Here is a 25,835-nt window from a genome sequence, read left to right as displayed (position 1 = left end):
TAGCTATTATCATTTAAAGAGTAAACTGATCAGGAATGTGATCACATATTGTTTCAATGATACTAACAATATATGTTTCACTTTTAAAAACAATATGTAAAAAAGGCCAATTTCACTATTTGATTAAGTGTGGTAATGATTCTAGAAAAGATTCAATGAAATTACATTGTAACTGCACAAAAAAATAAAGGGTGAGAATTAAACAATTTTCCATTCCTCTGACATTTTGTCTGCCCCTTACAGGATCAAGAGGAAGTGACATACTGTAATATTCAGCACTCAAGAAGAAAATCAACCCAGGTAATCCATAACTGCAAACATACTATATGCAGAAAAATCAAGAGAAAACACAAATTTGTTTTTAAGAGAAACAGTATTCGTTATTTGAAAAACATTTATGATCCAACAAATACTGACAAACTGGTGTCAGTGACTGTCAGGCCAGGCGACCTACTAAAAGCCAAATCTGTATAGTACAATACAAGAACACATACACATACTCAAATGTAAAATCTTATTTCACCATTCTTGACAAGAGCTACGTGAAGCCATTTGAAATTAATTAAAAAACTAAAGTGATCATCTCTTTCTGTCTCCTTCCTCATGCAGAGGCCTCACGCGGAGAGTGATGTGGACGTGACGTATAGTTCTGTGTATATCAAGAGGCACCAAGGTGAACAAAGGGTAAATATAAAGAAAACCTCTGACTTACATATTATTTTACCACTTGTTGTAGGTCTCACTAGAAGTTGCCATTTAGTCTTATCCCTTTCTTCTTAATTTACAAAGATATATTTAGTACCTCTTTATAATGCAGCCCGTGTTTTACAGTGTAACTTTGCGTCACTTACGGAGTAATTTATTTAAACTTATTTGTAGGGAGAGCTATCTTCAGAATAGACCCATTTTCAGCAGAAGACATGAGCATAATAAATCCCTTGAATGAAGCTTGCCAGCCTGCCAAACACGGATGAATAAAATATTATTGTCATAACCACCATGAGTAAACATTTACAGTAATTGCATTGCACCATATAGGCTACATAGCTTACTGATTGATATGAGGAAGTTACACCACAAGTCCCGGTAAACTGCACGGTACATTTTGGGAAGTTACACTCTAAATCCCCAATTGTTACTTCCTTGATACTCGTTGTCTTTCTTTCTTCTGCTGTACCTACATTTAAGTACATAAGAACCAATACTTATTTTATGTATGAATTCATGTGAGGTAGTTATACAATATGTTCCAGGAAATTACTCTGTAAGTTCAAGGTTACACTTTAAATTCCACAAAATGACTTGGTGACGGGAAGTTACACCGCAAAACGTGGGTTTTATTATAAAGTGGTACCATTTTGTTTGGGTTATTCTTTAAGGGATTTTTTTTCTCCACAGGTTGAAGCAAAGGATGAGAATGTAATATACAGCACATTGGGTTAGCACCAGCACCGTTTAGCATGTAACCTAATTTTGTCTGTTTCTTTGTGCACAACAGTTTTATTTTTTACAATTTGTAAGTTCTGCACCATCTCCCTCCTTTATCCTATTTTTATACATTAAAGAAGCATTGACCAGGGGCGCTCCCGTGGTGTAGTGGGTAGAGCAACTACCATTTAAGTGTCAGTCCTTATCACATTGGACCCAGGTTCGACGCCGGCCTGGGCCCCACTGCATGTAATTCCCCTCTCTCTCAAATAAAGGTGAAAACGCCTAAAATTATCTTAAAAGACCTGTTTGTATGGCAGTTGTTTGACAATATAATTGAAAAGTAAAATCTTAGTTTACTGATGTATTATGTAATAGGCCGAACAATGACTTTAGTAAGTAAACTTGACCCAGTTCTGGGGTATCCATGTGCCGAAACAACTTAAATGCACATCAGTATCTTGTCGAATGTACTTTCCCTGCTTATGTTTCATATTTCAATGTGCCATGTGTACTCTCTCTTAAATAAAGTAACTTAAAATGTATTACTTTTTTGTATCCTTGTTTTCTTTGTCAACAAATTAAAGTATCACACACAACTTCCCTTACCAAATGAACAACTTTTTTTATCATTCATGTATGATAGTAAGTGCATTATTTGAGAGGTGTAAGTTCACACAATCATTTAAATCATAATCTGGCACACACATCTTTTTTAAAACCTGAATGTACTGTAAAACCAAATAAAGCATAAACAGGGCTGCTTGGTGAGAGTTCTTTTATTTTTCTGTATCTACTGAGTTCCAGAAATGTGTATGTAATTGAGAACAATGTACAGTATATGGACATTGTTTTGTATACTTATACGCTCTTTCTCCATCTGTTCTGTTATGGCTATTCAGTCATCCACTCATAAATCACACTACTCTTTCTCTATATAGGAGTGGACAATGAAGGGCTAAAGCGTTTCATAGATATTAAACCTATTTGCAAACTCCTGACATGTATGATGTTGACAATTGTTCCCCAGCGTGACTTACAGCTGGCCAAAGTGAAGTATTTCCTTTTGCAACTGAATGTAAAATAACTACTTTAATTAAATGCAAATCTGACCAACAATGACCCATAAGAATTCGATTAAACAAACTCCAGTGACACACAGAAGTATCTTCCTACAGCTTCTCTGCACACCACCAACACCACACCTCGCTAAAATAGACTTGATGTGAAAAACAGCTGTGAACTGTTGCACCTCTGTGGCTCAGGGGTTCACATCTTGGTTCACACCATGGACCTAGGTTCACAGGCAGACCGTGAACTGCAAGAACGGTGTTTGAGGACCGCTGGGAACATTTGTTGCATCTTGTTTATTTACTGCCATCTGTTCACTGTTTGTGATGAAAGCAATACATACAATAGAATGCCCCCCACCAATAATTTGTCTCCCAAAACAGGATTGTATACTTCTTTACAACAACTTCAAATTAATGTTAAAAATCTAACAAAAAGTACCCACATTAGTGTGTGGGTAGGGTACAAAAACTTACAGATTCCTTACTTCCCATCACATATGACAAGTTTTCTCAAACAGACAACAACAGCTCAGCACGCAGCATGCAGGCCGAGATCAGAGAGAGAAAGTTAGTCAGGGGTGCTCCGTTTGTAAACGGGCCTCACTGCTGATTTGCTAAACCCCCAGCAAGGAAGAAGGGAACAACTCAAACCTCACCTGCAGAGAAAAACAAGGAAAGACCAAGATACACACACACACAAGACACTTTTCCCCCTGCCTAGCACGTAACAGGTGTTTTATATAATGTTGTTTGATGTTATATGGCACGTAACATGTATTTTATATAATGTTGTTTGATGTTACTATGGCATGTTTAAGCATTAAACACAAATAAGCATCTCATACCTGTCATTTAAATATATCAATCCTTAGACGTCAGTTATATCCAGGGAAAAACATAATTTTTAATTGTGTGCTATATTATTCAAATGCCAATCAGTTTGCAAGTGTTCTGCTATTCATTTGTCCTTCAAACTTTGCCTGCTTTTGCTGCAAAGACCCAATTGAAGTGTTCAAATAACACTGTGCCACTGTAGAACTTCCTGGGGAAATTCCGCCTGTGTTGGACAAATTTAAAACCGTTTTTCAGTTTTCCTTCATGCTATGAGAAGAGATACACTTGTGTCCCCACAGACGTATACTTTGAATTCCCATCAAAATGGCCCATCCTTTCCACAGCACAAATACCTGGCATCACTGCATTCTTAAAGGCCTACTTCACCGGTTTGAATATGAAGGTGTATTGAATTCTGAGATCCTATGTAGTATAAATGTGCAAAAAAAAAAAAAATCGGTTCATCCTAGCCTGAGAAAAGGCAGAAAGAGTGTTTTTTTTTAACCCTATATTAATCTTACTGTGACATCACAGTAAGATAAATATAGGGTTAAAAAAAAATTACTTTGTAAATATTACTGTGATGTCACAGTAAGAGAAATCACAGTCATATTTACAAAGTAAGGTTTTTTTTTAACCCTATATTTATCTTACTGTGATGTCACAGTAAGATTAATATAGGGTTAAAAAAACACTCTTTCTGCCTTTTCTCAGGCTAGGATGAACCAATTTCAATTTTTTTTGCACATTTATACTACATAGGATCTCAGAATTCAATACACCTTCATATTCAAACCGGTGAAGTAGGCCTTTAACAGCCCACTGACCAAAATATTTTTTTTTTTTACCCGACAACTGAGTTGACATCTTTTTATCAGTCATCACCAAGTCTTCCAGTGTTCTAATAAGTAGGTTGCTAGATATGTGGATATTGTCCACTTTGATAGATAAGGCTGCAAAATGTACTTCATCGGCCAACGTGTGTAATGAAACTGAATTACTTAAGAGGGAGAAAGATTGTATCAGATGCCTTTACAAACCCTTCCTGTTTCTTTAATGATATGGTAGCCCATAAAAAGGGCCTAGTTAAAAATGAAAGTGTTTCTGTTGGTCAGACACATGAGTAAAAAGCATGTCTGAGACGCTTGCGGTGTAGGAAGGGTGTCAATAGTCAGACTTAAAGTCTTTGGGTTTACCCGTGATTAAGTAATCGGCGTCTACTCTGTAATTTTGGAATGAAAAGGGTATATGTGCTGTAACCCTATATGGTTGTTGTTCATTTAAACATTCTTCTCTTCACCTAACTGGACTCAGGTCAGTAACAAGGGTCATTATGACATGGTGTAAACTGTATGTGTATTTTATTAACTTTTTAACTTTTCCTCATCATGTCAGATGATGGCAAAAGCTGCCATTACCTAACCATTTGCACAACAGGGTTTTTATTCAATACATTTTAGAGAATATTATTTAATGTGCAAAACAGATCATATTAATAGTTCCATCATCCCGGTATAGGGAGGAAAGTTATTGTAAGCGAGTTTATCAGTTTAATACTGTATTTGTTCTTGTTGCAGTAATCCACAGAGTGACTGCAGTCATTGGAAGCTGGCCATTCGATCATATTTCTCAGTGGCTTAATACAGGAACCAGATGAAATACTTGAGCAACGTTTGTGGTCGTCTTGCTCCACTGAAGTTCATACTATTACATAAGTTAGCTCAAGGCAGCTTTCACTCATTTCACTTTCTGGTCAGTTGACAGAGTATTTAGTGCTGTAGCCTATTTTTTTTACATAGTCTAGACAAAAACATATACTGGATGGACACTTTATTTACATAATCTTACTTTCCAATGCAAGATCACTTCCTTACAGTAAGAGGACGACAGATTTAAACTGTTGAATTTGCATATTTTTTAAAATTAGGAAGTAGATGTTTAGTCTTACAGTGCGCTGGTTCGTGTTGTTTTGTCTTCTCCCACAGCGACATGGCATTACATCTCTGCTTTCTTGTCATCTTTGCTGGAATCACAGGTCAGTCACAGGGTCCGGGGATCACTGTATGATGGTCTTTTCACCCAATTTTATTCACACAAACATAGACCGGGAAATGAGCAGGCCGGAGCCATAGGCTTATTTTTGCCTATTATATATATTCCATAAAATAACCAAGAATATCAGCAACAAGAAAGTGTGCTTAACCTTGTATGTGTAACAATGGCTAATATCAACATTGTCTAAATAAATATACCCATTAAATACTGTATTTGCTCTTCTTGCAGGAATTCAGAGCATAACTACAGTCCGTAAAGTGTCAGTGAAAGATGGACAATCAATCACTATCCCATGTCTCTATGAGTCAAAATACATAAACAATGTGAAATATTTGTGTAAAGGATACTACTGGAACTCATGCACATATGCAGTTAAAACAAACCAACTAAGTTCAGGAAAGTATTCAATCTCAGACGACAAAAGCCAAAGAATCTTCACTGTGACTATAAAATATGTGACGGAGGAAGATTATTACTGGTGTGCTGTGGAGATTGATGGGGGGTCGGATGTCAAAGAATATTTTCAACTGTCAGTCACAAGAGGTAATTATTAGCATAATTATAACCGTAATTATAGCATAATAATTAAACACACATTTAATAACGTCTTAACAATTTAGAGGAAAAACATGTATTCGGTCCCATTGTTTGCTTTTGAGACTGATATTTTTAGGCTACTAACTATTTTCTATTGCATTTTGTTTCCTCTTTTAGGTATGCCCAGTCTCTATGTGGATCATCAGGAGATTACGGGATTTATTGGGGAAAAAACATCCATCAGTTGTTACTATCGTAACTCTGGAGAAATGAAGTGGTGCAGGCTTGGTGGGTCCTGTGTGACTACGTCTAGATCAAGAGATGGAACAACAGTGACCATCAGTGCAACCTCCAATGTTTTCACAGTGACTATGAGTGATCTGAGGCCAGAGAGCAGCGGCTGGTATTGGTGTGCCAAAGGAGACTTTCAGATGCCAGTGCATGTAACTGTTCAGAAGAGTCCTACTAGTAAGTTCCTTATGCAATTATGAATTATACATTTTAAATTATAAAATGGTGTCAAGTATGGCTGCAATATTAATAATATTACAAGGTATGTCAAATTAGTAATATTATATACTATGATAATTATCAATTTTTGTGTCCTACTTATCTGGGATTCATGGTCTTGTGTTTGATTATTTTCACAAATGCAATAACAAACTGTTTAACATCATTGTTACCCAAGCTCCTGCTCCTGCAGATAAAGTAACAACCCCAGATCAGGGCGAACAACTGAGAAGGTCAGATCAGATGCCTTTACATTTTCACACAACTACATTGCCAGACTGTTTAAAAAAGTGTTTAACTTAATTTTATTTTATTGTGTGCTTAAAACGCATGCTGCAGTGTTCCAGTTGACCTAAAGAAGTTCCTCATCCCTTTGAGCGTGTTGATCTTCATCGTAATGGTGACTTTGTTCATTTGGTTTATGTTGAAAAGAAACAGTAAGTCTATGTTGAGATTGCATAAATCCAATTCATACCTTAACTGTTTTATTGTTGCATTTTTTTAACATCAACATTTTTTATTGTTTTTCTTTTAGAGCAAACCAAAACGGAATCGTTAACGACAACAAGGGTAAGTATGTGGAGTCCCTTATGTATGTTTATTAAATTAACCATTTATTTGACTTTGGTCTTTGCCAGTCATGTTCTGTTTTTTGATGTTTAGTTTGCTCCTTCGAGACAGGCTGAAGAGGAAGTAACATACAGCACTGTTGTGAAAAAGACTTCAGCCCAGGTAAGGGGCTGTTTGAAAATGACTAGGGCTGAAACGTGTGCCCAAGCAAGACCCTCTAAATGTTACGTTGACAAAAATTGTATATAATAAGGTTTTAAGGAAACTCTTATGATAATTCCTCTTTTAATTTTCCTCTCAAGGGTGATATGATATGAAAGGTTCCATGCTAGGTATTTTAACAAAGCTGGTCATGTTGATGTTATATATTTGGATATAGTCTAATAACATGGTGTTAAACCCTCATCCAAATACAATTGTGTTTGCTCCATCAGGCTGAAGTGGAAGTAACATACAGTTAGTTTGATGCACCTCAGAAAAACTTCACATGATGTAATACACAATATAACCACACTAGAAACTTTAAGTGAGCTTGCCCTAATCCACTAATACCATAACTTGTAGTACAGGAAATGAGTACAGTCAAATATAATTTATTGTATTGCCATGCACAATTTTTAATTAATAAAAAAGGGTAAAACTGTTCAATTGATCTGTTTTACGTCTCACTCTTCTTTCTTACCCAGAGACCAGATGATACGAGTGATGTGGACGTTACATACAGCTCTGTGGTTACTGTGAAACGAGACACTGCACAAAGGGTACATTTTAAGTGATCCTCACATTGTCTCTCACATACTTTAAACCATGTTAGCAGTATGGCTAATTCAACATCAGCCTTTCCTTCAGTCAATTCAGTAATATGAATAGAGCAAAAATGAAAAAAAATTAAAAATGTTCAATGTTCAATTGATCAGTTTTTAAGTCTGTCTCTTCTTTCTTACCCAGAGGTCAGATGATATGAGTGATGGGGATGTGACGTACAGCTCCGTGGTTTTTGCGGGAAAATAAACTGTGCAAAGGGTAAAATATAACTGCAAATCCGCACACTGTTTCACACATGTATACTTTTAGCCATGTTAAATATCACAACAGCTGTTGGATGGATTATTATACATTTCAGTACATACATTTCTGGTGACCAAAGTATTGCAATGACTCCCTTAACTTTTCCTCTAGTGCCATCATGAGGTCAAAGTTGGAATTGGCAAATATTAGCTATGTAAGATAATTAACATTGGAAACTTCCCCATCTAAACATCATTATGTGAATATTGTCATTATGTACGTGTTAGCAGGCTTAAGCCTCAAAGAGCGGCTTGAATGGCTAGTCTGGATATTTTTTTATTTTTCTTCCTAATTGTCATTTTCTCTTCTGTTCTCCAATAGGCAGTTGCAGAAAGTGAGGAAATAACATATAGCAGGTTGGCTCACTATCAGGAGAACCTGTAAATGTTACCCGCACCCCTACATCTTACCCATCTGATTATGATGAGGGTGTCATGTGTGCTTTAATTTCTTCTTTTTTGAGATTTGCAGTAACTTCTTATTCCTTTTTTGAGGTTTTATACAGTATACAGTCAAGTGCGAAAGTTTGTGAACCCCTTGAACATTTTGGAATTTTATTTATTGTAACCATCATTAATTAATTTTTATCAATACCAGTATTTTTTATATGAAATAACAGATGTTTGTTTATCAATTCAACATTTTTCTTTTCCAGAAATCAATTGTTAAAACAGATAAAACAAATTATTTGACGAATGTTGTATGTGCAAAAGTTTGTGAACCCTGAGCTGCATTGCTTAAATGGAGCAGGTAAACACAATCAGATGGGCCAAATTGAGTCATGAAATGGACCAATGTAGTGAGAGATCTTTAGGGAAGAAATTGGGCGGCACTAGATACAACAGAGATAAAACCAGGTCAGTTTAGGCTCACCAAAGTGAACCCATACAGGTCAGACATGCTAAAAGGGGAAACAATCTCAGAGGATCTCAGGAATAGAGTTGTGATGCTGCACATTTGTCTGGGGACAGCTATAAATTATTTTAAAAAAAGTTTGAGCTCCATCGGTCCACCGTGAGGCAAATCATCTACAAATGAAGAGCTTTAAGAGTGACTGAACATCTGCCTAGAAGTGGACTTCCTTCAAAAATATCCACAAGCGCCACAAGATAAGTGATTTTTCAGTTAAAAGCCAACCCAAACATTACATCTGGTGATTTGCAGACCTCTCTTGCAGCATCTGGGACAGATGTGCATGGTTCCACAATAAGAAGAAAACTCAGTCAACATGGCTTTCATGGGATGGTTGCTGAAGAAGCCTCTGCTCTCAAAAAAGAACAAAACTGCTTGTCACAACTTTGCCAGAGAGCACCTGGAGATACCTGAAGTCTTATTCTGTGGACAGATTAGTCAAAAATTGAACTGTTTGGTCATAACCAAAACCGCCATGTTTGGGCAAAAACGCAATTCTGCCTACCACCTAGAGAACCTTCTCCCAAGTGAATAATGGTGGTTTCAAATTGTCTGCAAATCTCCAGGTGTAATGTTTGGGTTGGCTTTTACCTGAAAAATCACTTTTCTTGTGGCGCTTGAGGATATTTTTGAAGGAAGTCCACTTCTAGGCAGATGTTAAGTCACTCTTAAAGCTCTCCATTTGTAGATGATTTGCCTCACGGTGGACCGATTGAGCTCAAATTTTTTTTTATGAATTTATAACTGTCCCCAGACAAATGTGTAACATCAAAACTCTATTCCTGAGATCCTCTGAGATTTGTTTCCTTTTTAGCATGTCTGACCTGTATGGGTTCACTTTGGTGAGCCTAAACTGACCTGGTTTTATCTCTGTTTTATCTAGTGCCACCCAATTTCTTTCCTAAAGATCTCTCATTACATTGGTCTATTTCATCAACCAATTTGGCCAACCTGATTGTGTTTACCTTGCTCGATTTAAGCAATGCAGCTCAGGGTTCACAAACTTTTGCACATACAACATTCGTCAAATAATTTGTTTTATCTGTTTTAACAATTGATTTCTGGAAAATAAAAATGTTGAATTGATAAACAAACATCTGTTATTTCATATAAAAAATACTGGTATTGATAAAAATGAATTAATAATGGTTAAAATAAATAAAATTCCAAAAGGCTCAAGGGGTTCACAAACTTTCGCACTTGACTGTATACTCGCTCTCGAAAAATAAGCTTAAAGTGAAAACGATCATAAAAACCATGTCACAAACCTTAAGCTTAATGTATTTTTTTCTTGAAAGCATCAACTATAGCTTTTTTCACTCTTTAAAGGTGATCATAGATTCAGGAGTGCCTCATTCAGACTCGTAGGTGGATGGATAGGAATCTTTAAAAGCTCCAGAACCTGAAGAAGGAACCAAGAACTACACGTTCTATACTCATTTAAGTGAGAGCTCCTTTGCCCCTACTCCCAATTGGCCTCTTTCCGTCATCTGAACAGTTGCTTTTAAGTGACCCAGGTTCAGGGCTTGTGGGTAAAAGAGATGAAGCCTTTGTGGTGGCAGCTCCAAGACTATGGAATACAGTGCTCCCCCTCCATTGACACTTGGGAAAACTTAAGACTTTGGATGTTTCTTAATGCTTTTGGTCTTCTTAGCCCCATTTTAATTGTTTTCTTATTTGTTTTTTTCCATGTTTATGCATATGTTTTATACTACCTTGCATTTTATCTTTTGTTTTATTGGTGTTTGTTGCATCTGAATCTGGTTTTAGATGCTTTACAGCACTTTGGTCAACTACGGTTGTTTTAAAATGTGCTATATAAATAAATATTTCATTCTAATTTTGTTTGACTCTTTTTTCCCTAATTTTTAATCTCTACTTTATCATGAACGCTGATGCTCTTTGTTTATTGACCTGTGATGTTCAAGTGAATGATGGCGTTTAAATAACAGGATTATAAGAAATATCCCTGTACATGCATAAATTAATTCAACAATTGACCTGCCGGTTTCTGCCATCTTCTTTGTCCTCTTCTCCTCGTCTGTTATAGTAATATTTTATGGCTGAAAAAATACTTTAATTTAAAGGAATAGTTCAACAATTTAAATGTTTAGCTTTTTTCTCACTTTACGGCTCAAGAAAAGGTGACAGAAACAGTTCCTGTAACTGTGCGTGCACTTTTGATATAGAAATGGGAAAAGGTTGCCCCTCATGGTTAGCTTAGCTCACAGCAACAGTGGGTACTCAAGGGGAGCAGGTCAAAAGATAAACTTCACAACATCACTAAACACTCCTGTGAGCTTGTTGGGACTTGTTTATTTATCACGCTATGTTGCACTCTATATTTTTACACATTATGTAATTTCAGAATCGAATACATTCATGACCTTCACAGCCTGGGACTTCCTCTTTTCCTTCCTCTATGTATTTCGTTTTTAACTGACCAAACGTGTAGAAATATAGAGTGCAACATTGTGGTAAATAACCAAGTCCCAACAAGCACACAGAGGCCTGTTTCAGGTAGCTGGTTTTGAGACAACCCAGAGTTTGTTCACTCTGAGTTAGTGGAAACTCTGGGTTTTCCGTTTCAGGTAGCAGGTTCAGCGCAACCAAGAGTCAGTTACTGCGGCAACGTACGCCATGGGTCTAACCTGCTCGGGAGGTGGTTAGACCTACCCTGAGTTTGTTTTCACTTTACGCTGCAGCTCCGACTGAAGAAAGAGTGTCACTGTCACACGCGTACCTGTACAGTTTGATGCAAAATCACTCCATAGAAATCTCCATCGGGATGTTTTTATCATTTCCTGATGATTTTACGTTTGACCGATCATTGATCTGATCAGCAGCCTTGTTCTCAGCCCTCGGTCCGTTCATATAGGCGGCCACCTTACACATCGTGACATGCTCTACATTCAGATTAATAAACCTATTTGTATTGTATGCTTTTTAATGTCTGTGCCACTGAACAGATTTATGTCAGGTGGATTCATGTAACGCTGCGGCTGCACGCAATCTTTACTGTTCACTTGTGCGATCCTAAAGTCACAGACGAGCCTCGTTAAATAGCCTAATATGAATATAAAAAGTATATAATAATTTAAACTGTGATCACTTGAGGAAAATGGATCTGGTAATAAATCAATCAGGCTCTTCAATGGAAACTGTCACCTAATGTGTCTGATGTTAATGTCTTTCACTCCCCATTTAAAAGAAGCGACAGTCTGTTTACTGCACAGTATTAGGCTATAGCGTGCCAACATATTATACAGCGAATATAAAACACTCTCAGCAATGCTGTGCGGCGCCAGCTTAATACTTTACTGCTGATATGCGTAACTTTTTTAGATAGACTATGGCTTCTCATACGGAAGCGAAATGATTCTCTTTACAAAAAATTTTGCTCTGTTTTTTTCTGAATTGCAGAGGAGATTAGGTTAGAGTTATGAGACAATATCCCCGTTAATTCTTCTCCATACCATAAACTCATTCGTTAATATTTCTAACTCTAGTGGGAGGAGCGGAGATTTTTCTTTTCTTTTCTTTTTTGAGAAGTGGGAGGATTAATCATTTGTTTCTACTGTTTCCATGGTGAATCATGTTATCAGCGATCCATTGACGATGGCTTTTACGCACGCGATCAACCCAGAGTGAACACGCTCAGAGTTGATAAACCCAACGCTGAAAAATGTAATTAAAAACCTTGAACTTTTCGTTTAAATGATATATCTATGATTATGTGACTTGTCAATGCTATATCTAATCAACATTAGACAAGGATGTACTATTTAATCCATTGGCAACATTCTGAGCATGAGAATGTTAAAAGTTGCTTCATAGTGAAGGGAGGGTGATACTGATAAACCTATATTATTGGATTCTATTACCCATGTTTTAATTAATGAAACAAATTTAAGTCCGGCACCCCATATGCATTGGGGTGCCGGTATTTTACTGTAAAATTGTTTAACCACTCAACCTTGCAATCAAGTCTACTGCAACCTGTATCTTAACCAACTGCAACTGTCATATAAAACGAGGAAGGAAGATTTTCTCACCAGTGCTGCGTACAATGTCTAGTCAAAGCAAAACGTATCTGTATGTATGCAGTATGATATGTGTTGTCATCAAACCAAAAACGAGAAGGAAGTGAGATTTCAACAGATTAACTTCCAAGAGTACAGCAAATCAAACATCAGACTGCCCCTGCCTTGGTTCATGGTTGGTTTTGTCTGGCTCTGCTCCATTACCAAAATGACTATTCATCTCGGCTTTCTTCTCCTCCTCACTGGTCTCACAGGTCAGTCACAAAGGTTATGTTACAATTCATTAAATTGTTTTAAATGTTTCAATGGTCAGTTGATTGATGGATGATGTCAATGACAACAATGGTTAATGTTTTAAATGGCAGTTTACGTCATTCTCAAGGTTTTGTTTCATATATTTGGACGATAATACTGGCTTAATGTGTGAAAAAACTGCTAATATGTACATCTAATAGGCAGGGAATATGAAGAAGGAATATTGTTAGTGAATCAGTGAATACCCATTAAAAGACTATTTGCTCTTGTTGCAGGAATTCAGAGCATATCTACAGTCCGTAAAGTGTCAGTGAAAGCTGGACAATCAATCACTATCCCATGTCTCTATGACTCACAATACACAAACAATGTGAAATATTTGTGTAAAGGATACTACTGGAACTCATGCTCATATGCAGTTAAAACAAACCAACCAAGTTCAGGAAAGTTTTCAATCTCTGACGACAAAAGCCAAATAATCTTCACTGTGACTATAAAAGATGTGACAGAGGAAGATTATTACTGGTGTGCTGTGGAGATTGATGAAGGGTCGGATGTCAAAGAATATTTCCACCTGTCAGTAACCAGAGGTAAGAGCCCTTAACAAATCTTTAAGAACATTGTTTAGGGTGGGGTCTACATTTTTAAATGACAGAATGATTGTTATGATCAGCATTTTCCAAGTTTCTAGCTAATTATTCCATCTTTTTGCAAAACAGCTTTGAAACATCACAAACATGTTACAATTAGGCTACCCATTTCCATTGAATTCGGTTTTTCTTCATTAAGGTAATCCCAGTCTCTATGTGGATCATCAGGAGATTGGAGTATATACTGGATCTAAAACAACCATCAGTTGTAACTATCTTAACTCTGGAGAAATGAAGTGGTGCAGGCTGGGTGGGTCCTGTGTGATGAGGCCATCTGGATCAATAGATGGAACAAGAGTGACCATCAGTGCAGCCTCCAATGTTTTCAACGTAACTATGAGTGATCTGAGGCCAGAGAGCAGCGGCTGGTACTGGTGTGCCAAAGGAGACTTTCAGATGCCAGTGCATGTAACTGTTAATGGTAAGAACTATATGAAATAAAACATTTTAAATATCAAATGTTAAATGATGCCATGTTGATCATACAATAAGCAGGTCATATGAAGAAGGAATATTGTTAGTGAATAAACCCATAAAAATACTGTATTTGCTCTTGTTGCAGGAATTCAGAGCATAACTACAGTCCGTAAAGTGTCAGTGAAAGCTGGACAATCAATCACTATCCCATGTCTCTATGACTCACAATACACAAACAATGTGAAATATTTGTGTAAAGGATACTACTGGACCTCATGCACATATGCAGTTAAAACAAACCAACCAAATTCGGTAAAGTATTCAATCTCTGACGACAGAAGCCAAAAAATCTTCACTGTGACTATAAAAGATGTGACGGATGAAGATTATTACTGGTGTGCTGTGGAGATTGATGAAGGGTCGGATGTCAAAGAATATTTTCACCTGTCAGTCACCAGAGGTAAGAGCCCATAACAAATCCTTAAAATCATTTCAGAACACTGATTAAGGGTCTACATTTGAATGACCAAATGTTTATTTTGATCAGCATTTTTTAGTTTTCTAGCTTATTATTCCATCTGAATTATTTGCAAAACATCTTTGAAAACAACACCAGCACGTAAGGCAACCCATACATTCTCATCGAATTCTGTTGTTTTCCATGTAGGCACTCCAAGTCTCTATGTGGATCATGAAGAGATTGGAGCATATGACGGAGACAACATAACTATCAGTTGTTACGATCGTATCTCTGGAGAAATGAAGTGGTGCAGGCTTGGTGGGCCCTGTGTGTCTGGATCAATAGATGGAACAAGAGTGACCATCAGTACAGCCCCCAATGTTTTCACCGTGACTATGAGTGAACTGAGGCCAGAGCGCAGCGGCTGGTATTGGTGTGCCAAAGGAGGCTTTCAGATGCCAGTGCACTTAACTGTTAATGACCGACCAACCACTGGTACGTATCTTACATAATTTGAATGTATAACGTTGAAAGGTTTTGATTTCATAGAAAAGTGGAATTACTATTAATTATTGTCATTTTGCAGTGGTAATCACAGTGCTGTTTTGAATAATATACACATAATGCAATGTTTAACAAACTTGGCACCCATTTTACTTTTGAAAATGTGTATAATGCATCTGCCTTTGTCTGTCACGTACAGCTGAGGATGGATACCCAAGGTGGGTAGCCTGTGCATTAACATACTTTACTACATAGTACATACTGTATATTCTCATATTATTGTACATATTTTGTGGTCCATAAAATAAGGCCTTTTGGGATTCTCTTTGTGCATGTATACCAATATTACATGATAATGTTGATTAGGAATACATACAAATAATTATTTGTTTGTGCAATATATGACCAGGATAATAAATAGATCTTATACATTATGAAATTGCATTGTGGTCTTTCATCTTACAGCCTTTCCAAGAGTTCCATCAGCCGTCTGAGTCTGATGATTTTTTTTACATTGGTGACCTTGTTCATCTGGTTTATGTTCAAAAGACACAGTAAGTATAGTTCATGGTGAACTGATCAATCTTATTTAGGAAAAACTAACGTAGTTTTTTTTGTGTAAAATGATGTGTTATTGTGCATTTTTGTCTTTGAGCATTGAGTCAGTAATAGGTGGTTTTATCTTTCTTTTAGAGCGGACGGAGGCAGAATCACAAGCACCTGCAATGGTAAAATATAACAAAAACAATGTTGATTTTCACAAAGAAGATATATAAATATCATTGCCGCTACAGGGCTGCACTGTACCTTTGTTGTTTAATTACAAAATCCAACATCAGAACTCAACCAAGCATGACTTTGAACACAACGCTAGAAGATTGTCTTGTTGATGGAATCAATTACTGTATTTTCTCATGTCATAAATATGTGTACTCATACTGTGATGTCAGTGTGTCATGTGTTTCTCTCTCACAGGCTGAAGAGGAAGTGACATGACAAAGTATGTGAGAAAAATTTAAAGTTAGGTAACACTTTTCCAGTAAAACCACAATGTGTAATACACAACAAAGTCACATTAAAACACAGTACATTTAAAGTTTTTTTGTACATTTAATTTTACAATCCACACAGGTGAATTGATTAAACAAATTTGAATTTGAAATTTTGAATTCATCAAATACAGAAGCTTTTATTAAAGCTCCCATATTATACACTTTTCGGTTCTATTATAGTCTTAGTGGTCCCTAATACGTCTTTCTTTAATTGTTTGCTGAAAAAAACTTTCAGATAATTTATTGTACTATGCTGATGTTCAGCTAATCTCACAATGGCCTATTTTTTTAAAAAGAGCTGCAGCTCCCCTCGTAAATATACAATCTTTGAGCTCCCCCCGCCCCCTGTCCGGAAGCGAAGCCAGATACGCCTCGCCCTCTGTCTGTCAGGGCCATGGACCAATAAGAAATAGGGGTGTGGGCTGCACAGTGGAAGCTTCTGGCTTTCCAGTTTGTGAGGTCAGAAACGAGGAGAATTCTGACTGGAGTATATTGGGTGGGGGAGGGGTGGTGGTTTCAGAAAGGGGGAGAGTGAGAAAAGGAGAGTGTTATTTTTTTTAAATATTTTGGCAGTCTCTAGGCACACCGTGGACCCATGGATATGTTAGAACACATTTAAAAAGTGCATTTAGCATAATATGTGACCTTTAATTTCTATCCAAACAGTATTTGCCTTGAAGTCACATGCTGAGAGAGATGGGGAAGGAAATGCGGTGGTTAAAACGCTGCATAGTTTGTTTTGCCTTAATTAAATTTTTCTTTTGTTCTCCAACAGATTTAAAAGATGAAGATATAGCATTTTGTCTCGACACCAATTTTTTTTCTTTCACTTTCGCCATACATTTATATCCACCGCCACATAGAGAACATAATGAATAAGCGCTTACCTGCTTGCTGGACAAGGGCATTGTCATAACTTTAAACTTACATTTTTAACTCTGCATGTTGGCCATTTTCAGGAGATTTGTACTTATGTATTTCCTTTTTTTATATAATGTAAGTATAAACTGTTTTCAGTACTTTACAAGTGAATGCACAATACAGTATATGGCAAGTTTAAAGCATGTCAAAAACATTTAATGCATCATAATTTGAAGAGCAAAATGTAACATTGTATTGTAGAGTTATGGAAGTGATTGATAATAAAAATGTATGATCATAACAATTGGTGAGAAAATACTTTTTTTAACACTTTAATTTTTCAATTGTTGCTACAGCTACAATTCAGAACACATCGTGCAAATTATTTGCAGCACTGTTGGGAAAGATATAAATTTGTTTGGTGCTAAAAAACTGCTCAGAAAAAGTATATAAAATAAGATAGGATTGATCGATAATCTTTCATTAGTCCCACAGCTAGGAATCTTCACCCACAGCAATAACGAAGGGTGAACCAAAAACATAGTGAAATCACAAAACTATTTAGTTTGCTCTAATCTTGGACAATGTGTGCTTGAATCTGGAAGAGACATTTTTAGCCGTAGAAAAGCCAATACCCACTTAATGTATGAAAGGCAAATTTATGCTCATATTTAAAGGTGGAGTCAGCAAATCTGGAGAACTCTTGTTGAGAAAAGCAGTGTATTCTCCAAAATCACTGACTCCATCTTTATTGCCCAAATGTTCATTTAAATCTGTTATATTTTGGTTAAAAAAATTAACTCTGCATTGGGTTATAATAGGCTAGACCTATATGTAGGCGTATTTGGCTATATGGATTTAAAATCAGCTATCATGGGGCGGTCATTTTTGACAGGGGGAAAACAGCTATTTGACATTAAACAGACAGGACCGCTATTAATATACCATCAATACCTCTTAAGGCAGCACAACCATTTATGCAGGCCATGATATTTTACCATTTGTCATATTGTATAACCGTTTGGGGTCAAGAAAACCAAACAACAATGACACCAATAAAATCATTATACAAACAGGCACTTAAAATAAGGGATCAGAAACTGGCTTGCTCCAGAAATACTCTGCCAATTGATGAATAAACAGAACAGTAGAATTGAAAAAACAGTAGATTTGTTTTGTCTTTATGTCTCCTGTATTTGATGTGTTCTGTATTCTTATTATTCGTGTGTACATTTCAGTAAAGGCCTAACCAGGGACATGGGTTGCAAATTAGTCTTGGCTAGAAACCTGTATGCTTGGCATTTATTTTATATTTTATATGAAATAATGTAGGCCTACAATGTATTTGTCCCTGCTGAATAAACTTCTTTTTTTTAAAGGCCTAATATTAATATTTGCTGTAAACAAAACATAGCATATGATATGAGATAACAATGCACAAATGTGAAAATGTTATATTTAAAAAGAAAGTCCGATGTGGGCCTAATTAAGAGATAGAACGACCTGTATTATATATATAACGCCTCTATAACGTCACGTGAAGCCATTTTCACTCAGGCACATTTGTAGCCGTCCCTGGGTCCTGAGTCTTGAGCCTGGATGTGATAGGTCTGGATTTCGCTGCGGTGCAGTCTCCTTCAGCTCGCCCTCCAACCGGTGACGCCTGCTTCGGCCGTGAAGTGTGAGGAATATCTCTGTTAAAGTCATTTTAGTTTACCACTAGCCCCATCCTCGACAGGTAAGATAAACGCTTATTCAGTCTGACACTGTTAACCAACTCAACAACAAGCGTAATTTTGTTTTACGCCTACTTTACGCACGCCGGTAGCCTGGATGCTAGCAGAGTTACCTAAGCTAGCCGCAGTGGACATGCTGCGTCTGACACATGTCAAGAGAAAGCAAGGGGATGTTGTGCTTTGTGTTTCACGTCTCGTGCTACTTATACTTGGCCAGTTGTTATTTTAAAGCTACACATGGAAAAAATATTCCCGAAATGTACTTACTGCTTACACGTTACCGAGCGCTCGGGTCGTTACCCTGCCCTGTGGCCTAGTTAGCAGTCGTGAGTTGGCTGGGGCTGAGAAGGCGAGACTAGACGTGGTTTATTAACACATCCCGCTAATTGGCATTGGCGTGTGCCTTTGCCACGCCTAGCCGCTGGTGCCAATTCACGTGGAAGAGTAGTTTAATAAAGGCCAGGCCTGAACCGGGCACCCCTAGTGCGGCAAAATGGCTCCTCGCTCACTCGGTAACCTTCATCGGCTGTCAAGAAGCGTGCACTGCTGTTGTATACTTTCTCCTTGCCACAGGTGTTACAATGTAAAAGCGAAACCAAAACTGTTTGGCGTAGACCCGGGTCACAGGTCAAGTCTACAGCAAGGAAGAAACAAAATCTAGTTATCGATAGTATAGTAGTGAGATATCGGTTATGACAAGATGAAGCCACTAATGCAAGGTCTTGCTTTCAAATAAACAGGTTTGGCAACCGCTTAATGAACAAATATGCCTAGTTAAACAAATTATATGTTCATGTGACTCAGGCGTGTGCTTCAATACTCAGTGCATCTTCTGTACTAGCCAGTATTTTGGGTATGTGTTAAAGCAATAAGTGTACAGCCTGTAAAACAAACATGTTCATATTGTAATTCTTGCAACTGTGTGTTCGTGGTGTTTTGCATTTTGTAACCTAAAGGTACAGTACAACACATATTTGGTTGTGGTGTGAAAGGTTATGGTTGAGAGACTGCAATCCTAGCCCACCCATCAGTGCCCCTTAAGTCACACGAGGACATTTACCCCATAGCTTGCTACTTAAGTTTCCTTGGCAGATCATTACATTAATAGTAAAACCAGAATTATCCATATGGCCCTTTTTATTGCACAGCAGAGATGAATCGTTATACGAGGAATTCCGGAAAATTAATTATTGTATACATCATTACATTGTTTGTTTTCTGTATGACTGGAAACTTGCTGGTATAAGAATAATTTGAGCAATCGTGATTTCCTTGTGTCTACAGATACAATGGCCGTGCCTCCCTGCTACGCTGACCTGGGCAAGTCTGCCAAGGACATCTTCAACAAAGGCTATGGTAAGGTTTCTTAGACATTGATCAAGTAGCAATGTGACGTTAAAACGGATACATGATCTTGTAGAAGAGCTTTTGATATTGAGTTAAACAAAAACTATTTTTCTCTTCAGGATTTGGCCTGGTGAAGCTTGATGTCAAGACAAAATCAGCCAGTGGAGTGGTAAGGTCCTTTCTTTGTGGATTAAGAATAAAAAAAAAAAACTATAGTTGTTAAGGTGGTGAAAGTGACAATTAAAGCTGCATAAAATGATTTAGATGTAGCTATGTGGAAGTTGAATTCACAGCAATTTATGTTTGGTACTTAAAGGGCTTTATTGGAAAGCTACAAAGCCCCACAAGAAGCTGAACTGTACAACTGTTTGGTCTGTGGATTTAATTGTTAATGCATCTTCAGATAAAATGGCCAGCTGCTTTGGCTCTCTAGAGTCCAGATTAAAATAAATGTCCTAAAACCTGAAGATAGAGATTTTAACAAAAAAATAATAAAAAATAAAAATAAAATTCCACCTGACTGCAAAACCTAATGAGAACTGAAAAAAGTTGTGTTTTCATTCGTAGTTATTTCATTGTATTTAAGCTTTTGTTGTGATTTAAGAATTCTCTAAAATTGTTCCTTGCAGGAATTCAAAACGGCTGGTAACTCCAACACCGATACCAGCAAAGTTGCGGGTAGCCTGGAAACTAAATACAAGAGGGCAGAATACGGCCTGACCTTTACTGAGAAGTGGAACACTGACAACACCTTGGGAACAGAGATCACTGTTGAGGATCAGGTAAGGAAAATATCCATTCACCTGAAATTTAACATGGGTCATAATTACGTGCCTACCCAGTGAGTAGGACTGGACCACATGAATTTATTTTAATGTCGAATGGTTTCCGTTACTTCCAGATTGCCAAGGGCCTGAAGTTGACCTTTGACACCACCTTCGCGCCAAACACCGGGTAAGATACTGGTTATTATCAATAATGAATCAATGGGAAAAGTCGCTTTCATGGGAATTGTCCTTGCAAGTCATCAGTCAACAACTTAACACAGTCCGCTCTGTCAAGTTGGCTCTCTACGGGGTTGGCAACCTGATCTGTGCTGTGCATGCTTGTGACAAGTGTTTCTGCCGGCCATGTGACCACAGTCCAAATATGGAACTAGTCTATCATACCACATTACTGGCTGTTAGGGTTGCATACCTTAGGTTTTGTGAATATTGTTGTTTTTGGAGGAAAAAAAATTAAAAACACTTTGGTTTTACTAGTGTCCCCAGAAGTCTTTGCTTTCTATGAGGTGTAAAATCACATGACAAATATGGCACATGGCCCAAAGGAAGCGTGTCCTGTTTCATATTGAGGGTGGTAAGGTTGGTGAGGGTGAAGTTATTTGTCAACATTGCTGAAACATGTTCAAGGCTACAGTGTCAATTCCAAACTGGGGAATTAACACCAGCAAAGATCCAAATGTCTTGACTGTCTGTTTGAAGGAAAATAACTTTCTTATCCTATTTACCAATTGAGCTGGCAGCAGATTGCATAGTTTTTGAAGTATGGTTCCCTGAATGGGAACCGCCACCCTGGGGATTTAGGAAGGGCTAAGTGTTTAACCAGAACATATGCTGTGTCACACTGACTGAATTACAAGCAGGCAATGTGGAGATGTTTGATCATTTGTGTTTTTTTTTTTTTTGGTAAAGATAAAACATTATGCAAGAAGAGTTACATTTAAAGGCCTTGTAGCACCATGCTAGCTATATGGGCTAAAATCATGTTGGAGAACATGTAACCTTACTCTCTATGTCTAATTAGACTCGAGTGGGATTTAAGTCAAAGTAAACCATAACTGTATTTTTCATCAACAGCAAGAAGAGTGGCAAAGTGAAGACCGCCTACAAGCGCGAGTTTGTCAACTTGGGCTGCGATGTCGACTTTGACTTTGCTGGTCCCACCATCCACGGAGCTGCTGTCGTGGGCTATGAGGGCTGGCTCGCCGGTTACCAGATGAGCTTCGACACCGCCAAGTCCAAGATGACCCAGAACAACTTCGCCATTGGCTACAAGACGGGAGACTTCCAGTTGCACACCAATGTGTGAGTAAAATACCTTTTCTACACGGTGAAAATAAAAAGCTAAATCTAATACAAACAAATCTACATAGCCATCGGCAGATTACTATGGTGACACATTGTCAATAGTGGCACAAAAACCCAACAAGCATTAAACCTTTAGCAGAGCTTCAACAGCCTGTTGAAACCAGCAAGACACAGAGCTTAAAGTTTGTTTGTGAACACTCTCTTGGGTGTACACGGTTACTTGTTTTATTTATTTGTCAAAAATAAAAGTTAGTTTCCAGGGAAGGCAGTGTTCCTTATAAGAAATGTATTGCAGAATCGTTGAACTTGTAGCAAAAACATTGGAGTTGAAACCAGGGAAAGTGGATTTTACATTCCGTCTCCTGTATCATGAAATATCTCTTGTGTTCATGATCTTTTTAAAGAAATGATGGCGCTGAGTTCGGAGGCTCCATCTACCAGAAGGTGAGCGACAAGCTGGAGACATCAGTCAACCTGGCCTGGACCGCTGGCAGCAACAGCACACGCTTCGGTATCGCAGCTAAATACCAGCTGGACAAGGACGCCGCCGTCAGTGTAAGTAGTGCAGCAGAGGCCGTGTGCTTTCAGTGGATGAGGCCTGAGAATAAATGTGACAACATTGAAATATTTTTTATCGCCACTTGACTTTTCTTTTCTTTTCTTTTCTTTTTTTTCTTCTCCTTAGGCTAAAGTCAACAACAATAGCCTTGTTGGTGTTGGGTACACCCAGACACTTAGACCAGGTAAGTTTGTTTCCAACAGGTTCATGGATGGCTGATTGATGTTTATCAATGAAGTTAAAGCCGTGTAAAGTTAAATACTTCTATTTTCAGTGCACTCTTATAAACTGAACACTACAGTCCTTGCACACTCCAATTTAGGCAAATGTTCTGTAAATTACTTGACTTAAAATGGCATTTATGGCCTGACAACCCCTTGTTCCAAAAGCCTATGTTCAGAGAATATGATTTGGCGCTTGCACTAAGGAAGTAACTTCTAAACGTTTAAATGCTAAATGTGGCGGCGGTTGGGAGGCTACACTAGGCATGAAGCAAAAGGTGCGCTGCGGAGACCTCAGTGTTTACAATACATTGAAGATGACAGACAAGGCACTGGCCGTCTCCGCAAGGCTGCATTCACACCATATCTGGCATCAAGTGAAAACTCAGGTTCAATATGTCTGTATAAGCCATCCTTTAGTAATTTGGTCAGTTTTGCCCACCACTGTGGCACGTATAATGGCTAATGTTGGTTTTTTTCTTGACTGTGCAGGTGTGAAACTCACCCTGTCTGGCCTGGTCGATGGCAAGAACATCAACGCAGGAGGCCACAAGCTGGGTCTGGGCTTGGAACTGGAAGCCTAAGCTTTCCTCATACTGCAAGGGACTAGGGGAATATCAGAAGAATCTGGCCTTAAATGTATGTCCAGCTCAAACCAGCAAGGGGATATCTTGGAGAGATTTGGTTCAAAGGCTACAACAACGAACTCTAACTTGTTGAGTACCACTTCAAGTTGGTGCTTCTGTCGTTGGTATATTTGTCCTATGTTGCTTTTTACTTTGTAGTTGCATCTATTCAAGAGACAGTTGGCGGCATATTATTTATGTATCATGTCCTTGTTCCTGTCCAGCACTGCCATAATAATGAAATCCAATACAATCCCTTTGCCCGTCATCAACTCTGTGTGACTTTATTGTGATAATCCGACACTCTGGGGTTTTTTTTGTGAGAAACTTCAGTTGTCATACATTCTGATTTTACAATCATACCATCTGATATTCCTTTTGTCATTTCCAGTTTTAATTTTCAAACCTCATTTAGTACACTAGATTATTGAAATACTGCTGCACCCTTCCTGTTCATGCACACAAGGACAAACTAAAGCTCTGTAATGTTTTGTTTTGCGTCGGCCATCAGGGTTTTTGATATCCTCTCTTAAAGTTCCCTTAAACTGGGCAGTTTTTTGGGTTGCTTAAAGTTGGGTCTGACAGTTTGAAGGAAACCTGTACGTGTGGCCGACCAAGCAGAATTAAGTTTTTGTTTATTCTGTACTAACAGACAACTGGGTGGGTCAAGAAATTAATGTTCACAGTAATGCCAAATTATCATTGTCCGAAAGGTGTAACTTTTTAAGTTGCACCTCTGCACACTTGGTAAGTGCTTCCCTGTACAGGGCAGAGGCGGAGCCCGCAGGAAGTCTTGAAGGTCCTTATGTGTATGTATAACTTTTCAATAAAGTCTTTGAACTCCACAATCGCATGTCTCATGTGATTTAGAGCTGCAACTTTTACAACTCCAACTAGCTTGTTCGATGAATGTTAACCTTTTTATACGGTAGAATGTTTTGAGTGGAATGTGTTGGGTTGTCTGGTCTATTTCATACTATCCTGTTCCTTATAATAGAACTGCTACTCACCGCCAGCTTTTCAGGTCCCAGTATTCTATGCACTTTGACTTAAATCCATTTTTCCTTGCAAATCAACTTGCAAATGTAATACAGTGACAAGACTGCCAATTTTCAGTCTTAAAAATGTGGTTGACGTCAGATCCTAAGGAGCCACTCAAGTATTTTTGGGAACTTGCCTTGAGGCCAAGATCCTGGCTGTGTGTTGAGCTTTTACGGGGGTGTGATTTTGGAAGGAGGATGCATAATTCTTACTGCGATATCAAATATGTAAGATATGTTTTCATACTTATTTGGTATAGGACTGGATGTCTCCATAGGTTTAAATCCTTGCATATGGAAATCTAAAAGGAAATGGAAGCTATTCTATAAGGCAAATGGATACATTTGCACCACAACTGAATTTAAACGGTGTTTTAGTATAGGGACTGTTTCTCTGAACACAAATGCATCAACGGACAACCGACTCAGAGTAATGATCCCCAAACACGAGATGGGGAAATAAATTGATTAAAACATGGCCACCTATCCTGTTTTAGGATAGAACACAAGTATACATTTAACATGCAAAGTTGCAAAAAGCACTTAAAGAATATGCAAGTCCATTAAAAAAAATATTCAGAGGATTTATTTTATTTTGCATTTATTCATCAGTACATTTCAAAGCAATGAAAAGATAAACAAACGTAACGTTTTATCGTTTACATTTCAAAATTTCATTTAGCGTCTTTTTCACTCATGACTAGATAAGTATTGAACACATAACAGGGCGTCAAAAGCCCCAAAGGCAAAGGTTTAGCTAACGTTAGAAGAAGCATGCTCTTGTTTTGGTGGGTCTGATGAAAAATTACAGCTTTGTCCTCTTGTTTGCTTGGCTCAGCTTATGGCTTCAATTTGCATATGTACATTAGTTTGCATTAGTCATTCTCTATGTTCAGCTTCCCTATCCCTGACATTTGCCTATGAACTGCTGTGTCAATCTTTATCCTCGCTTCCTCTACCTCCGCAGACATGCTCTCTGTTTTGTTT

The 25,835-nt window shown here is 37.8% G+C and overlaps 2 protein-coding genes across 3 annotated transcripts; both read left to right on the top strand.

Moving 5' to 3' along the window:
• Window positions 1-13,218: 13,218 nt before the first annotated feature.
• On the top strand, window positions 13,219-17,463 carry LOC307258048 (polymeric immunoglobulin receptor-like). 2 transcript variants are annotated; one of them, XM_080037437.1, is made up of 10 exons: window positions 13,219-13,284; window positions 13,561-13,875; window positions 14,075-14,356; window positions 14,498-14,812; window positions 15,020-15,307; window positions 15,516-15,534; window positions 15,782-15,870; window positions 16,010-16,044; window positions 16,292-16,316; window positions 17,144-17,463. In XM_080037437.1, the coding sequence occupies exons 1-9, from the start codon at window positions 13,239-13,241 to the stop codon at window positions 16,310-16,312; spliced, it is 1,410 nt and encodes a 469-aa protein (XP_079893563.1). In that variant the 5' UTR covers window positions 13,219-13,238; the 3' UTR covers window positions 16,313-16,316; window positions 17,144-17,463. The 2 variants fall into 2 exon arrangements, with proteins under 2 accessions (XP_079893563.1, XP_079893564.1); XM_080037438.1 differs by lacking the exon at window positions 16,292-16,316.
• A 1,363-nt stretch (window positions 17,464-18,826) lies between these two features.
• Window positions 18,827-24,656, top strand: vdac2 (voltage-dependent anion channel 2). Its single transcript, XM_080036974.1, has 9 exons — window positions 18,827-18,967; window positions 20,250-20,321; window positions 20,432-20,481; window positions 20,942-21,094; window positions 21,214-21,266; window positions 22,172-22,399; window positions 22,807-22,957; window positions 23,088-23,145; window positions 23,675-24,656. The coding sequence occupies exons 2-9, from the start codon at window positions 20,255-20,257 to the stop codon at window positions 23,764-23,766; spliced, it is 852 nt and encodes a 283-aa protein (XP_079893100.1). The 5' UTR covers window positions 18,827-18,967; window positions 20,250-20,254; the 3' UTR covers window positions 23,767-24,656.
• The last annotated feature ends 1,179 nt before the right edge of the window (window positions 24,657-25,835 follow it).

The sequence above is a fragment of the Ammodytes marinus genome (assembly GCF_949987685.1).
Source record: "Ammodytes marinus genome assembly, chromosome: 11".
NCBI lineage: Eukaryota > Metazoa > Chordata > Actinopteri > Uranoscopiformes > Ammodytidae > Ammodytes > Ammodytes marinus.
This window is presented reverse-complemented; position numbering and strand designations above follow the sequence as displayed.